The sequence below is a fragment of the Crocuta crocuta genome, unplaced genomic scaffold (assembly GCF_008692635.1).
Source record: "Crocuta crocuta isolate KB4526 unplaced genomic scaffold, BGI_CrCroc_1.0 scaffold371, whole genome shotgun sequence".
NCBI lineage: Eukaryota > Metazoa > Chordata > Mammalia > Carnivora > Hyaenidae > Crocuta > Crocuta crocuta.
The window spans coordinates 1,456,181-1,472,970 of NW_027530617.1; the positions used below are offsets into that span (position 1 = coordinate 1,456,181).

The following is a 16,790-nucleotide window of genomic DNA, read 5'->3' on the forward strand; positions in this document are numbered from 1 at the left end:
CAAAACAGCATACCTGTATCCCTTGGATAAATACCTGGTGGTACAATTGCTGGGTTGTAGAGTAGTTCTATTTTTAACTTTTAGAGGAACTGCCATACTGTTTTCAAGAGTGGCTAGGGGTGCCTGGCTGGCTCAGATGGTTAAGTGTCCAACTCGGCTCAGGTCATGATCTCGCGGTTCACGGGTTCGAGCCCTGCATCGAGCTCTGTGCTGATTGCCAGCTCAGAGCCTGGAGCCTGCTTCTGATTCTGTGTCTCCCTCTCTCTCTGGCCCTCCCCGCTCATGCTGCCTCTCTCTCTCTCTCTCAGAAATAAATAAAACATTTTTAAAAAATAGAGTGGCTAAACGAGTTTGCATTCCCCCCAGCTGTGCAAAAGAGATCTTTCTCCACATCCTCACCAACATCTGTTGTTGCCTGAGTTGTTAATGCTGGCCATTCTGACAGGTGTGAGGTGGTATCTCATTGTGTTTTTGATTTGTATTTCCCTGATGATGAGTGACATTGAGCATCACTTCATGTGTCTGTTGGCCATCTGGATGTCTTTGGAAAAGTGTCTGTTCATGTCTTTAGCCCATTTCTTCACTGGATTATTTGTTTTTTGGGTGTTTAGTTTGATAAGTTCTCTATAGATTTTGGATATTAACCCTTTATCTGATATGTCATTTGCAAATCATTTGTCTCCCATTCCATCAGTTGCCTTTTAGTTTTGCTGATTGTGTCCTTCCCTGTGTTGAAGCTTTTTATTTTGATGAGGTCCCAATAGTTCACTTTTGCTTTTGTTTCCCTTGCCTCTGGAGATGTGTTGAGTAAGAAGTTGCTGTGGCTAGAGTCAAAGAGGTCCTGGCCTGCTTTCTCCTCGAGAATTTTGATGGCTTCCTGTCTTACATTTAGGTCTTTCATCCATTTTGAGTTTAATTTTGTATGTGGTGTAAGAAAGTGGTCCAAATTCATTTTTCTACATGCTGCTGTCCAGTTTTCCCAGAACCACTTGCCGAAGAGACTGTCATTATTCCACTGAATATTCTTTGCTGCTTTGTCAAAGATTAGTTGGTCATATGTTTGTGGGTCCATTTCTGGGTTCTCTCTTCTGAAAATCATTGATCTGAGTGTCTGTTTTTGTGCCAGTACCATACTGTCTTGCTGATTGCAGCTTTGTAATACAGCTTGAGGTCCGGGATTGTGATGCCTCCTGCTTTGGTTTTCTTTTTCAAGATTGCTTTGGCTATTTGGGGTCTTTTCTGGTTACATACACATTTTAGTTCTAGCTCCGTGAAGAATGCTGGTGTTATTTTGATAGGGATTGCACTGAATATGTAGATTGCTTTGGATAGTACTGACATTTTAACAATATTTGTTCTTCCTATCCATGAGCATGGAATATTTTTCCATTTTTTTGTGTCTTCTTCAATTTCTTTCATAATCTTTCTATAGTTTTCAGTGTACAGATTTTTCACCTCTGTGGTTATTTATTCCTAGGTATTTTATGCATTTGGTGCAATTGTAAATGGGATTGATTCCTTGATTTCTCTTTCTCTTGTTTCAATGTTGATGTATAGGAATGTAAACAATTTCTGTGCATTGGTTTTATATCCTGTGACTTTGCTAATATCATGGATCAGTTCTAACAGTTTTTTGCTGGAATTTTTTGGTTTTCCATAGACAGTACCATGTCATCTGTGAAGAGTGAAAGTTTGACCTCCTCCTGGCTGATCTGGATGCCTTTATTTCTTTGTGTTTGTCTGATTGCTGAGGCTATGACTTCCAATAATATGTTGAATAACATTGGCTAGAGTGAACATCCATGACTTGTTTCTGACCTTAGGGGGAAAGCTCTCAGTTTTTACCCATTGAGGATAGTATCAGCATTGGGTCTTTCATATATGGCTTTTATGATCTTCAGGGTTTTTATCAAGAAAGGATGCTGTATTTCGTCAAATGCTTTTTCTGCATCTATTGAGAGGATCATGTAGTTCTTGTCCTTTCTTCTATTGATGTAACGGATCACACTGATTGTTTTGCAAATACTGAATCAGCCCTGCATCCCAGGTATAAATTCCACTTGGCCGTGGTTAATGATTTTTTTAACGGTATTGTTGGTTCCAGTTGGCTAATATCTTATTGAGGATTTTTGCATCCATGTTCATCAGAGAAATTGGTATAGTTCTTCTTTTTAGTGGGGTCTTTGTCTGGTTTTGGAATCAAGGTAATGCTGGCTTCATAGAAAGTTTGGAAGTTTTCCTTCCATTTCTATTTTTTGGAACAGCTTCAAGAGAGTAGGTGTTGTGTTAACTCTTCCTTAAATGTTTGGTAGAACTCCCCTGGAAAGCCATCTGGCTCTAGACTCGTTTTTTAAGAGATTTTTGATTACCTATTCGATTTCTTTACTGGTTATGGGTCTGTTCAAATTTTCTATTTCTTCCCGTTTCTGTTTTGATAGTTTACATGTTTCTAGGAATTTGTCCATTTCTTCTAGACTGCCTATTTTATTGGCATATAATTATTAATCAGAGTCTCTTATTTCTGCTGTGTTGGCTGTGATCGCTCCTCTTTCATTCTTACTTTTATTCATTTCAGTCGTTTCCCTTTTCTTTTTGATCAAACCGGCTGGTGGTTTATCAATTTTGTTATTCTTTCAAAGAACAAGCTTCTGGTTTCATTGATCTGTTCTACTGTTTTTCTGGTTTCGATAGCATTGATTTCTGCTCTAATCTTTATTATTTCCTGTCTTCTGCAGGTTTGGGGTTTTATTTGCTGTTCTTTTCCCAACTCTTTGAGGTGTAAGGTTAGGTTGTATATCTGAGACCTTTCTTCCATTTTTAGGAAGGTCTGGATTGCTATATTCTTCCTTCTTATGACGGCCTTTGCCTCATCCCAGGGGTTTTGGGATGTGGTGTTATCATCTTCATTGGCTTCCATGTACTTTTTAATTTCCTCTTTAACTTCTCGGTTAGCTCATTCATTTTTTGGTAGGATGTTCTTTAGTCTCCAAATATTTGTTACCTTTCCAAATTTTTTCTTGTGGTTGATTTCAAAGGTCATAGGATTATGGTCTGAAAATATGCATGGTATGATCTCAGTCTTTTTGTATTTGTTGAGGGATGATTTGTGTCCCAGTATGTGGTCTATTCAGGAGAACGTTCCATGTGCACTGGAGAAGAAGGTGTATTCTGTTGCTTTAGGATGAAATGCTCTGAATATATGTTAAGTCCATCTGGTCCAGTGTGTCATTCAAAGCCATTGTTTCCTTGCTGACTTTCTGTTTAGATGAGCTGTCCATTGCTGTAAGAGAGGTGTTCATATCCCCTACTATTGGAGTATTATTATTGATGAGTTTAGGTTTGTGATTAACTGATTTATATATTTGGGTGCTACCACACATTTGGAGCATAAATGTCTACAATTGTTAGGTCTTCTTGGTGGATAAACCCCTTAATTATGATATAATGCCCTTCTTCATCTCTCATTACAGTCTTTATTTTAAGGTCTACATTGTCTGACATAAATACGGCTACTCTGGCTTTCTTTCATTGATCATTAGCATGATAGATGGTTCTTCCTCCCCTTACTTTTAATCTGAAGGTGTCCTTAGGCCTAAAGTGGGTCTCTTGTAATCAGCATATAGATGGATCTTGTTTCCTTATCCATTCTGTTACCCTATGTCTTTTGATTGGAGCATTGAGTCTACTGACACATAGAGTAAGGACTGAAAGATATTAATTTATTGCCATTATGTTACTTATACAGTTGGAATCTGGTGGTGTTCCCTGGTCTTTTCTAGTCTTTGTTGCTTTTGGTCTTTTTCTTTCCCCCATCTTTTCTCCCCTCAGAGAGTCCCTCTTAAAATTTCTTGCAGGACTGGTTTAGTGGTCACAAAATCACTTAATTCTTGTGTGTCTCAGAAACTTTTAATCTCTCCTTCTACTTTGAATGACAGCCTTGCTGGATAAAGAATTCTTGGGGCTCCTGGGAGGCTCAGTCGCTTAAGCACCCGACTTCAGCCCAGGTCATGACCTCACAGTTTGTGAGTTCAAGCCCATGCCAGGCTCTGTGCTGACAGCTCAGAGCCTTCAGCCTGTTTCAGATTCTCTGTGTGTGTGTGTGCACACGCACGCCTGCCTTTCCCCAACTTGTGCTCTGTCTGCCTCTATCAAAAATTAAACATTTTTGTTTATCCACTAAACGGTGGATAGGTCTGCTGCAAACCTGATCTATCCTCCCTTTAGGTTAAGGACTTTTTTCCCTTGTTGCTTTCATGATTCTTTCCTTGTCTGAAGATTTTGTGAATTTGACTATGATATGCCCTATTGATTGTCGGGTTTTGTTGAATCTTGGAATCCTCTGTGCTTCCTGTATTTGGATGTCTGTGTCTTTTTCCAAGTTAGGAAAGTTTTCCCCTATGATTTTCTCACATAACCCTTTTACCCCTTTTTCTCTCTCTTCATCTTTTGGGACCCCTATGATTCTGATGTTGTTCCTTTTTAATGAGTCACTGATTTCTCTTATTCTTAAATCATGCTCTTTTTCTTTATTCTCTCTCTTTTTCCTCTGCTTCATTATTCTCCAAAAGTTTGTCTTCTATATTGCTAATTCTCTGTTCTGCCTCATCAATCCTTGCCACCGTGGCATCCATTAGAGATTGCAGCTCAGTTATAGCATTTTTATTTCATCCTGACTAGCTTTTATTTCTTCTATCTCCACAGAAAGGGATTCTAATCTATTCTCAACCCAGCTAGTATTCTTATTACCATGATTCTAAAGTCTGGATCAGACATCTGCTTGTATCTGTATTGATTAAGTCCCTGTCTGTCTTTTCTTACTTCTCTTTCTTTTGGGGTGAATTCATTCGTTTCATCATTTTAAGGAAGAAAATGTGCTCGCTTTGGCAGCACATATACTAACATTTTAAGGAAGAAAAAGAATAAGGTAAAAAATTAAAATTAAAATAATTAAAAACAAGACACACACACACACAAATCAAATAAATGATGCTAGATCCTAGGTGTGTTTTGGTCTGGTTATTGAAAGGAGCTTGACTGATTAGAGAAAAAAAAAAAAAACAAGAAGAAAATAAGAAAAAAACAAGAGGAAAACATTTGAAATTTTGAGAAAATGAATATAATGACATAGAATAAATTGAAGTGATGAAGTAAAATAGAAATTGAAAAATTTACAAAAAGGTAAAAAAATTTAGTAGAAAAAAAGTATTTTTAATAAAAGTTGAAAATAAAAATAATTTTCCCTTTCTGTATTCAAGAAAAAAAAAGAAAACTGAAAAATGGAACCGTGAACAGCCTGAAATGTGATTGATATTAATTACATTGTTTTCCCCTAGAAGTCAACCTATGAAGCACTTTACAGTCCTTAAACCAAGGTGGGAGAAGTGTGGTGTTCCTGAAGAGGGAGGTTGGCCCAGTTGGGCGGTGCTTAGTGTAATGGCTCCGTTCTCCACTAGGCGGTGCTGCTTAGCTCACTGAGGTGGATTGTTGGGGCGCTTGTACAAGTGTATGCGCATGCGCGGGAAGAGTGAAAATGGCGTCACGGAGCTATCCAGTCTCGAGTATCAGAACTCTGTGCTCTCCCGGATCAGAAATCGTGAGCCCGCCCTTTGTCTCTGGCTTCCGTCCACTCCCGGCTTTTATATCATCCGTGACCATGCCTTCAGGTTGCCAGGCGACACTCCTGAGAGTTACCTCAGACACAGCAGTGTTTCCCGACCCCTCACTTCTGAGGGACTGCGGCTTTGGCCCGCTCAGAGCCCCTGGGGGGGGAGGGGGGGTGTCTCACCGAGCAATGGCCGGTGCCGGCTGCACCCAGGAACATTCGAGGGACTGAGCTGCTGCCGATGCCCAGAGACTGCGGCTGGGTGCCAGCCCGCCCCAGAAAAAAAGTTTTCGGGTTCGTGTTAGCAGCAGCGTTTCAGGGATTAAGGAATCACAGCACGCACGTGGCACCCGGCTTCGCGGTTGTTCTCTGGGGTCTCCTGGGACCGGGAGGCTGCCGCAGCTCTATCCGCTGCCTTCCCAGCAGGGGAACCGCCTCTCCCTGTGTGGCCCGAGGACCCCGGACTTCACTCTGCTCCTGGAGAGTCGCCCTTCCCCGCGGAGCACCGCCAGGTACCGAACTGCGGAGTTTCAGACTGCGCTACCCGTTTCAGAGTCTTAATGGACTTTAATCCCTCTCCTTTCTCCCCTCTCCCTTTTCAGTTCAGTCCCTGCGGCTGTTTCCACTTTTCCACTTTTTCTCCAGCTGCTTTTGTGGTGGGGAGGGTGCTTTTCCCATACTCCCTCCCCAGCTTCGCCGCCCTCTCTCCGAAAGCAAAAACAGCCCCCTTTCCTCCACGGCTTCTCTCTCCCCCAGGTCACCTCTCTGCGCCGGTACCTGCTGAGCTCCGTGGTTCAGGTTGTGCACATTGCTGTCTTAATCCTCAAAGAAGGTTTCTAGGTACGCAAGGTGGTTCAGCACTGATCTGGCTGTATTTCATGGGCCTGAGACAGAAAAAAACCTTCCATGCTGTTCCTCCCTCTTGGCCCCTCCCCCTGGCCATAACTCATATTAATAAAAGTTACTTGAGGTTCTTATTAATTGTTTAAAGTGTAGAGAGGCCCTGAAATAAAAAGTTTGAGCAGTACTATCTTACATATAAACAATAGAATACACGCATTATGGGAATGCATAAGAATGTTCATAAAAGTAGTGCTGCGAATAACTAGAAAACCAAATCATCTCAAATATCCAGAAACAGTAAAATGGATACATACAATGTGGAATAATTCTACCAGATGTTATATTTAGCAACAAAGCTAAATGAATTTCAATTATATTTTAAAAAATGGATAAATCTCCAAAGAATATTATTTACCAAAAAGAAACCAGACAGAAATTTAATACTTCACTTATATAAAATTAATTATGCAAAACCAAAATATGTTACTTAGGAATGAATACCTAAAGGTAATTATTGTCTGGAGACAATTCTCCTTTGGTCTCTCACATTTCTGTACATCTTGCAGGTGAGTCACTGATTGCCCTTGTTCTGGATTATCTTTTCAGGGATCTTGGTTGAGTAAACACCCCTGTAAGATTTAGAGTCTCCTTTTGTAGCAAAAGGCAGGTTTGCTCACAGTCTGGGAATATTGGAGTAATGTCTCCCTCCAGTGCAAATGGAAGGCATAATTGCTGACCAATACAAAAGACTCAAGCTCCTTAAGTTCAGATTGCTCTCATGTTATTGCAACCCACCACATACACAGGTATCATCTGGCCGCCTTTGCATTGATTTGTGACAACAGGAAATGGGCACAAATACAGCCATTCTGGCTACAGTTAATGCTGTGAGTAATACACTGTCCTTTGTCTTTGATCTATGTATCTTATGTCTTCTACCAGTATCCATGAAACTGTAAAAGGATATTCTGTTAGCTTCCAAGTACAGTAAAATCTCAGACCTTTTGCAGTTCTTGATACTGATGATTAACATATAATGATAATAATGTGATAATGGTTAACATTAGTTGATTCTCTATTGTTAAGAAGTTTACAGTACTATAGTGGAAGCAGACCAAAACTTGAGATAAATGCTATATACAGAGCTGGGGGTGGGGTAGTTTAGACATGAAGAAATCATAAAATCTCTCTGAGGCAAATAATATATATACTGAGATCTGAAAGTTGAGGTCATTCAAACCATGTGAGAATTCATAAAGGCTGTAAGGCAGGAACAGTTTTGAGGTGTTCAAAGAAATTAAGACCAAGCTAGAGATGAGTAGGTAAGTGGCAGAGTGGTATGACCTGATGTTGGAGAGGGATGGAGTGGGGGACAGTTTATGGAAGACTTTGTATACCTGGGTTTTTTCCTAAGTAAAACAGCAAGTCCAAAAAGGTTTTAAGTCCTATTTATATTTTATGAAAAGCATTGGTCCCTCAGTGAAGAATGGGTTAAAAGGAAGCAGTGGGGGGCAGGGAGGGGGCACCTGGGTGGCTCAGTAGGTTAAGTGGCCAATTCTTGATTTCAGCAAGAAAAGATCTTGCAGTTAATGGGTTCAAGCCCAGCATCAGGCTGAGCTCACTGCACACAGCCTGCTTCGGATCATCTGCCTCCTTCGGCTCCTCTGCCTCCTTCTTTCTAGCCCTTCCCTGCTCGCTTGCTCGCTCGCTCGCTCTCTCAAAAATACATAAACATTAAAAAAAAAAAGCTTAGAAAAAAAGGAAGCTGGAATGGAGCAAAGAGACATTAGGAGGCTGCGGCAGTGAAGCAGGAGAGAGGTGCCGCTGTGTGGACTGCAGTGGGGGCAGTGCGTATGAAGGCACGTCAGTGCATTACTGATATCTATCTAAGCATTTAAAACAAACTGCTGTGAATTTCAGATGTGCAAGTTGAGGGACAAAGAAGACTGAGAACTCTTCTAGGCTTGAGCAGTCTGAGAAGATTCTATTTAATGAAATAAGTAAGATTACTAATGGTGGGCTAATACAAGAGAGGCTGGGGGCGCCTGGGTGGCTCACTCAGTTAAGCATCCGACTTCGGCTCAGGTCATGATCTCACGGTTTGTGGATTCGAGCCCCATGTTGGGCTCTGTGCTGATAACTCAGAGTCTGGAGCCTGCTCCGGATACTGTGTCTCCCTCTCTCTCTGCCCCTCTCCTGCTTACACTCTGTCTCTCTCTCTAAAGAATAAATAAACATTAAACATTAATATTTATATATANCTGCTTGCACTCTGTCTCTCTCTCTAAAGAATAAACATTAATTTAAAAAAATAATAATAAAAATTAAGAAAAAAAGTAATTGCCAAACTATTTTCCAGGATGGCTATACCATTTCACATTCCCACTGGCAAAGTGCGAGAGATACAGTTTCTCTGCATATTCACTAGCATTTGATACTGTCACTATTTTTAAATTTAGATTCTAACATAATTCTAAAAATAGTGATGTTTTGGGGCACTTGGGTGGCTCAGTCAGTTAAGCGTCTGACTTCAGCTCAGGTCATGATCTCACGGTTTGTGGGTTCGAGCCCCGCATCGGGCTGTGTTGACAGCTAGCTCAGAGCCTGGAACCTGCTTCAGATTCTATACCTCTCTCTCTCTGTCTCTCTCTCATAAATAAATAAAAACATTAAAAAATGTTTTTTTAAATAATACAGGAGAGGCTGCCACTGGCTGTCCTCAAATATCCTTTCTCCTCCTTCCTCTTTACTAACAAAACCCTAATTATTAGGTGAAGCAACGTGCTCCAGCAATAAATAAATAAATAAATAAATAAATAAAACAAAACAAAAACACACTTCCCAGCCTTCCTTGCAACCTGAGAATAAGACAAATTGAAAGCTCTCAAGTGTCATATAAATGGCATTAATGTCTATGTCATCAGGTTTGTGCAAGCATTTAAATGAGTTTATGTAAATGCTTCATGCAGCACTGAGGTCTGTCAATGTTAGTTGTTTGATGATATTATTATTGTTAGGATATATTGTTGTTAATTTTCAAAACTTAAATTCTTTGAGGGACACCTGGGGGGCTCAAGCAGTTAAGCATCAGATTCTTGGTTTCAGCTCGGGTTATCATCTCATGGTTCATGAGTTTGAGCCCTGCATCGGGCTCCACATTGACAGTACAGAGCCTGCTTGAGATTCTCTTTCTCTCTGCCTTTCTCTTGCTCATTCTCTCTCTGTCTCTTTCTCTCAAAATAAATAAATAAACTTTAGATTTTTTTTTAAACTTTAATTCTTTGAGATAAATTTGAGAGTGTCAGAATAAAGACAAAAGAATTTCTTTTGTATGCAGATCTTCTTGTTACAGGATCCACGATTAAAAATTGGAATAGTGGGTGGGGTGCCTGGGTGGCTCAGTAGGTTGGGTATCCAACTTTGGCTCAGGTCATGATCTCACAGTTTGTGAGTTCGAGCCCTGCATACAGTTTCCTGCTGGCAGCTCGGAGCTTGAAACCTGCTTCCGATTCTGTGTCTCCATCTCTCTCTGCCCTCCACCCGCTCGTGCTCTGTCTCTCAGTCTCTCAGAAATAAATAAATGTTAAAATTTTTTTAATTGCAATAGTGGGGCGCCTGGATGGCTCAGTTGGTTAAGTGTCTGACCTTGCTTCAGGTCCTGATCTCGCAGTTCATGAGTTCAAGCCCTATGTCAGGCTCTGTGCTCACAGCTCAGAGCCTGGAGCCTGCTTTGGAGTCTGTGTCTCCCTCTCTCTGCTCCTTCCCTGTGTGCACTCTGTCTCTCTCAAAGATAAATAAACATTACATTTTTTAAAAAAAGAATTTTTTAAAAAAGTTAATAGTTATCTTAAGCGAAGCATGAAAGCTAACAAACTATGGCTGTAGCTCTATTACTCAACTTTTCTGAGTGCAGGCTTTCTCATCTAAAAGACTATAAATAGAAGTAAAAATTATTTGAAAAATATAAAACATAGTCCAGTACCATCATCAAAATATTTTACCCATGAATACTGTCTACATGTACAGCTCAAAACTGCACAATGTTGCCACCATCTCTCACTGGAATACTGAATGTGAAGCAAACCAATCTTGCAAAGTCTTATAATGAGTATATAAAAAATAGGATTCTAAGGAATACACACTTTATCTCTCAATGTATGGTACTTGAATGCTGACTTAGGGGAGGCTTTTATTTTCCTAAGAACAAAAATGGTCATTATGCTGAAGAACTGTTCCAAGTACAGGGTGAAGAAGTGCACGCCTCAAACTAGGATTATAGAGTATTTTATAATTCTGGTTTTGGAAAAACTGTAAGCACTAACCCTTCCTTCCCCTAATTATTTTTCCTGTGTTTAGCATAAAACAACTCCTCAAAAGAACATTTGCAAATTGCTATCAGAGTTTGATGCAGTATGTTTATTTGAGAATGTGGAAAAGGGACAGAATAGTTCCTCCGGATTATCTCCTATTCCTACTAATTCTTTCTTACCCTCTTCCCTTTCAACATGCCGCTTCCTTTCTCTAGAACTAACAACCGTTTTCTTCCTCGACTGATTATTGCTTCTTTTTCACACTGTATCACTTCTGACCCCCTCCTTTCAGCGCTGGCCTGAAACCTCATCTGCCTCCTGTGTTAGCATCCTACCTGCTGTCATACAGTCCTGAGTGGACCGTCTCAGAGTCCCAAGGCCAAGTATATCACCCTTCAGGAGAGGGTAAACACCCTCCCTCCCCACCCCCAACAAGGAGTACACTTTGTAAATTGTATTGTTTTCTGAAAAGCAGGAAGATTTAGAAAAAAAAGATGAATTTCCTTACACACTATGCTCCCCCTCACACATAGTGCTTACTAGCTCTCTCTATCTCTCGGACACACACATACACAATCAGATGCTTGCACATGCCAGAGATGTAGACAAACTGTCGCACTCAGTCACAGAGTATGAGGCTGTCATCGCTACATATAATCACCAAATCTATCAAAACAGAAACATATCTGAGGAGGCAAATTTGAAGCCAACAACTCTAAATCAGCTTCTTGTCATTCCTCCAGCATCCCCTAAACCCCATGGAAATGATTAGACTCTTCCTGTGGACTAGAAACCAGAGATAGGAAGGGTTTAATACTGATTGGTCTGGAAATCATAAAATATGAGCTAAAGATAAAGCCAGCCCAAAGACTGAGCTGTGAGTTTTCAACTGAAAGCAAGCTGCTAAGAATATATACGCCAACAAACCCTGAGCCCAAAAATAGCCCTTGTATTTACCAAATGATCGTCTCAGTTTACACCTCATCCCTTCCAGCAGCATAAAATAAAATATATGCAATCAAATAAATACATCCCCAAAGGAAGGGTGGTTTGGTTAAATACAATGCTTAATGCAGTTGTAAACATTCAAGAAACTTTACATTCAACTGTAAAAGTGAATTTTCCAATGCTAAACCGTTAAACTGTCATTTCCCATGCTGAATGAGTCATAAATCAGCTAAGGAATGAATATTTCAAATGAGGACTTCCTTACAATGTCAACCAGTCAACAGTTCAACTTCAGCACTGATATTTTACTAGCAGTGTTTGTTTACATAACTATTTATATATTCTGGTATACACGTTGCCTTTACAATTTCTTTTTAAAAATTATTAGATAGTGGGAAAAGAGCTAACTGGAGAAGACTGCTTATGTGTTCAATTTTGAAGAAAATAAATTGAGAAAACCTAACAAATCCTAGGAACACTTTGTTAACTATTATGTCTAAAAGGTAGAACATTAGCATTCTCTCTGGGGGAAAAAATCTCATTAAATGTAACTCAATCGTTTAACTTTCTCATACTTACTCTTCAAAGGTGATTTAGGGAATACATTAATAAGCAAGATCCAGGCTTACCTGTATCAGTAAATTTACTTGAAGAAATCCATTTATATTTTAAAACACAAAATTGAAAGTAGCTCGTAAAAAAGGATACTGTGGAACCCAGTCATTTTCAGCCTCCTCAACCAACCCTTTAGTTTTTAAAACTGTGTCATTTAACTCCAGGAAGAAACATATATTTAAGTTATTTAGAATGGCTTCCGAAAATCCCTTGGATTGATGACATTAAAAAATATGCCCCCCAGTAGACATGAATAGACACTCTTCCAAAGAAGACATCCAGATGGCTAACAGACACATGAAAAAACGTTCAACGTCACTCATTGTCAGGGAAATACAAATCAAAACCACACTGAGACACCACCTCACGCTGGTCAGAGTGGCTATAATGAACAAATCAGGAAACTACAGATGCTGGCGAGGATGTGGAGAAATGGGAACCCTCTTGCACTGTTGGTGGGAATGCAAACTGGTGCAGCCGCTCTGGAAAACAGTGTGGAGGTTCCTCAAAAAATGAACAATAGAACTCCCCTACAACCCAGCAATAGCACTGCTAGGAATGTACCCAAGGGATACAGGAGTGCTGATGCATAGGGGCACATGTACCCCAGTGTTTATAGCAGCGCTTCCAACAACAGCCAAATTATAGAAAGAGCGTAAATCTCCATCAACTGATGAATGGATAAAGAATATGTGGTTTATATATACAATGGGATACTACTTGGCAATGAGAAAAAAATGAAATCATGCCATTTGCAGCAACGTGGATGGAACTGGAAGGTATTATGCTGAGTGAGATAAGTCAGTAAGAGGACAGATATCATATGTTTTCACTCATATGTGGATCGTGAGAAACTTAACAGAAGACCAGGGGGGAAGGAAAGGGGAAAAAATAGTTACAGAGAGGGAGGGAGGCAAACAACAAGAGACTCTTAAATACAGAAAACAAACTGAGGGTGAACGGGGTCAGGGGTGAGGGGAGGGAGAATGGGAGATGGGCACTGAGGAGGGCACTTGTTGGGATGAACACTGGGTATTGTATGTAAGTCAATTTGACAATAAATTATATTTTAAAAAATATGCCCTCGTTTTAATGCACTTTTCATACAACTCCAGTAATAACACAGGTCTCAGTAACGGGCAGTAAAACCAACACAGCAAAACAACTGACATACTGAAAAAACAATTAGAAAACCAAGAGTCATCTGAGTGGTACCTTAGGCCTTGCTCTCACCAATGCTCTGCTCCTCCCCTGCTTGGATGTTGGATCTATGAACAAACCGGAAACAGGAACTTGGGCTGGATGTGGTCATCACCCTCAACCATCAGATACATGGTATTCCATATCAATCTCCTTTCTGCTACCTCCACCGAAAGCAGAGGCAAAGCTTCCATCAGAGTAAGAGGGACTAAGGACAGTTTACAAAGGTCTTTGCCAAGTAAAGGGAAAACAAATTAGTTTGAAAAAAGTTCTAAAATCTTCCTGAGATGGACTCAAGCTGAAGTCTAACCTCGTGGCTGAAGTTATACTAATTTAAGTATACATTCTAGGAATCAGAATTATCCTGAAACTAAATTAGATCACACTGCTAATATGTGAAAAGAGAATAATGGTCAATCTCTGTAATGCCACACTGGTAGAATTTTTTCTTCATTATGCATAGAAAGTTACATACTCCGCATTTTTTCCTCCTCTCTTCCCTCAATGAAAAATATTATTTCTGTACCTTCTCATAAATTTATTTCAGAAGGACTGATTATAAAGAATTACTGAATGTTTCAAGTGGAAAAAAAATCTATTAAGACCTGGAGATTACTAAAATTACAACTGAAAAGTAATTCTCAGCAATAAAGGAAACCATTAAGTATATAAAGGGGCTTTTAATTTAATTTTAAATGACACTTTAAAGTCATTTCACTTTGTACACTGAACCAATCATTTTCGCTAACAAATAAATTCATTGCATCATTTAGCAGACCCATTAGGCAAACCTTAAAGTTTTCAGTAGTCTTATTTCCTTCTATCTTCAATTGTTTTTTGATTTAAGAAAGGAGGAATTTCGGGGCGCCTGGGTGGCTTAGTCGGTTAAGCATCCGACTTTCGCTTAGGTCATGATCTCGCGGTTCGTGGGTTCGAGCCCCGCGTCGGGCTCTGTGCTGACTGCCAGCTCAGAGCCTGGAGCCTGCCTCGGATTCTGTGTCTCCCTCTCTCTCTGACCCTCCCCTGCTCACGCTGTCTCTCTCTCTCTCCCAGAAATAAATAAAACATTAAAAAAAAAATTTAAAAAAAAAAAGGAGGAATTGCTTTAAGTGATACCATCAAGGACAGGGAAAGACAACTTCTAGAATGGGAGAAAATACTTGCAAGTCATATACACAGAATATGTAAAGAATTCTTACAATGCAATAAGGAAACAATTTAACTTTTAAAATGAGCAAAAGACTTAAATATGTATTTCACAAAAGAAGATATATGAATGGCCAATAAGCAGTAGGAAAGATATTTGATTGGGAAATCACTGGGGAAATGCAAATCAAAACCACATAGATACCACTTCACAACCACTAGATGGCTATAAATAAAAAAAGATAGACAATAACAAGTGTTAGAGAGGATGTGGAGACACTGCAACCTTTACATATTGTTGGTTGCAACATAAAATGCTATAGACACTTGGAAAACAGCTTGGAAGTTTCTCAGAATGTTTAATATAAAGCTGGCATATGATCAAGTAATTCCACTCTTAGGGATATACCCAAGACAAATGAAAACGTGTTCAAACAAAAATGTGTACATGGATGTTCAGAGCAGCATTATTCGTGGTAGTGAAAAAGTGACAACAACCCCTATGTCCACCAATTGATGACTGGGTAAAATGTGATTTATCTTTAACAATGGAGTATTAGGTGGCAGTAAAAAGGAAGGATGCAAATTACAACACAGATGCACTTCAAAAACGTTAGGCTAAAGAACTGAAGACAGTTACCAAAGACTACATATTGTGGGAGTCTATTTACAGAAAGTGTCCAGAACAGGTATATCTGCAGAGTAAATAAATTAGTAATTAACTGCCTAGAGGTAAGAGTAGGCACTGGGGAGTGGGGGTAGGGAGGGACTGCTAAGGTTTTTATTTTATGGTGATGAAAATGTTCTAATATTACATCAGGGTGATGATTGCCAAACTCTGTAAATACACTAAAAAGCAGTGAATTACACACTTTCCATGGGGGACTTATGGTATCTAAAGAACATCTCAATAAAGCTGTTAAGAAAAGAGAAGAGGATGCAGTAATGCATTGTATTTCTTGGTGCCTCTCAAGACTGAATCATAAGACTACTTAGATGTCTTATCACCTAAAAACACTGTTTCCATGTTTCAATCTAATACCAAACAAGACAGAGGGTCACGGAGGGAACTGAGTATCATTGAGAGTCCTGGACAGTCCCAGGAAAACACGTGCATTCTCAGGAATACGTGGGTACCAAAACACGTCCACAGAACAGAAGTCTGTGCAACGGCCTTAGCAAACAATGAACAGACATTCCCCAGCGGAACTCAGGATTCAATGAAAGCTGGTCAAACAGCAGCGTTTCACAGGTGCACAAGAATCCCGAGCTGATGGATCTTAGGGTCTGGCGCTCGCATAATCAACAGGGATCTCAAAGCTTGGTCCGTAATCAGCAAATGAAGAGAGGCGAAAGGACTCCAGGGCCAGCTCCCCACGCATGCCACCCTCGTCAGGCACCCCAACCTGCGGCTCTCGGTCGGAGTCAGAGGTCGGAGCGCCCCAGCTCAGGCGGCCAGCGCGCTCGCCTCGCCTCCCTGCGCTAGTCAGCCGCTCGGCGGCGCACACAGGGGCAAGGACGGGGCCGCAGAAGCGCAGGGGTCACAGGCACAGGTGCCCGGCTCGTGCGAGTAGCGGAGGAAATTGAGTGCGCCGACACGCAGCCACCCGCCGGCGCAGGGACTCTATTTTGCAGCCCCTGTCTCGCGCAGCGCACGCCACCACGCGAACGTCCCCGGGGATCCAGGCCGCAGGGCCGCCAACGTCCCCCGGGGTCCCCGCGCCCAGGCCCGCGCTCCCCCGCGCCACCGAGGCCGCCGGCTCCTACCTTCCTCCTGCACCATCTCCAGGACGTCCGGGTCGCCCATCTTCGCCAGCTCGTTAATCACACTGACCGAAGTGTGGCACACCAAGGACCACTGCGACGGGCGGCGGGGTCTGGGGAAGAGGCTGAATCGGATCGTGGGCCGCCGTCTCTGCTGCTCTGACACCAACAAGGTACAGGCTTTGCGTGTCTCCCCCTTGAGGACGGCGTTCTTCTCGGTCTCCGCCGGCCTCGAGTCCTTCGGCAAGTTGGGCTTCTTCTCCAGCGGGTTCTTGTTCCCGACCGGCTTGGTGCCCTTGGCCCTGCGCTTCTCCTCCCTCTCGCGGTGGCGTCTCTGGGAGCCCTCCCAGGACGCTTCCCAG

General features: G+C 41.2%; 1 protein-coding gene across 1 annotated transcript in view; it reads right to left on the bottom strand.

Moving 5' to 3' along the window:
• Positions 1–15,964, bottom strand: part of ANO5 (anoctamin 5) — a 104,524-nt gene extending 88,560 nt beyond the window's left edge. Inside the window, exons 1-2 of the mRNA XM_077768053.1 lie at positions 15,915–15,964; positions 13,552–13,634 (exon numbers count right to left, since the gene is read on the bottom strand). Coding sequence (XP_077624179.1) covers positions 13,552–13,634; positions 15,915–15,964 — 133 coding nt within the window. The remainder of the gene's footprint in view (positions 1–13,551; positions 13,635–15,914) is intronic.
• Positions 15,965–16,790: the final 826 nt, after the last annotated feature.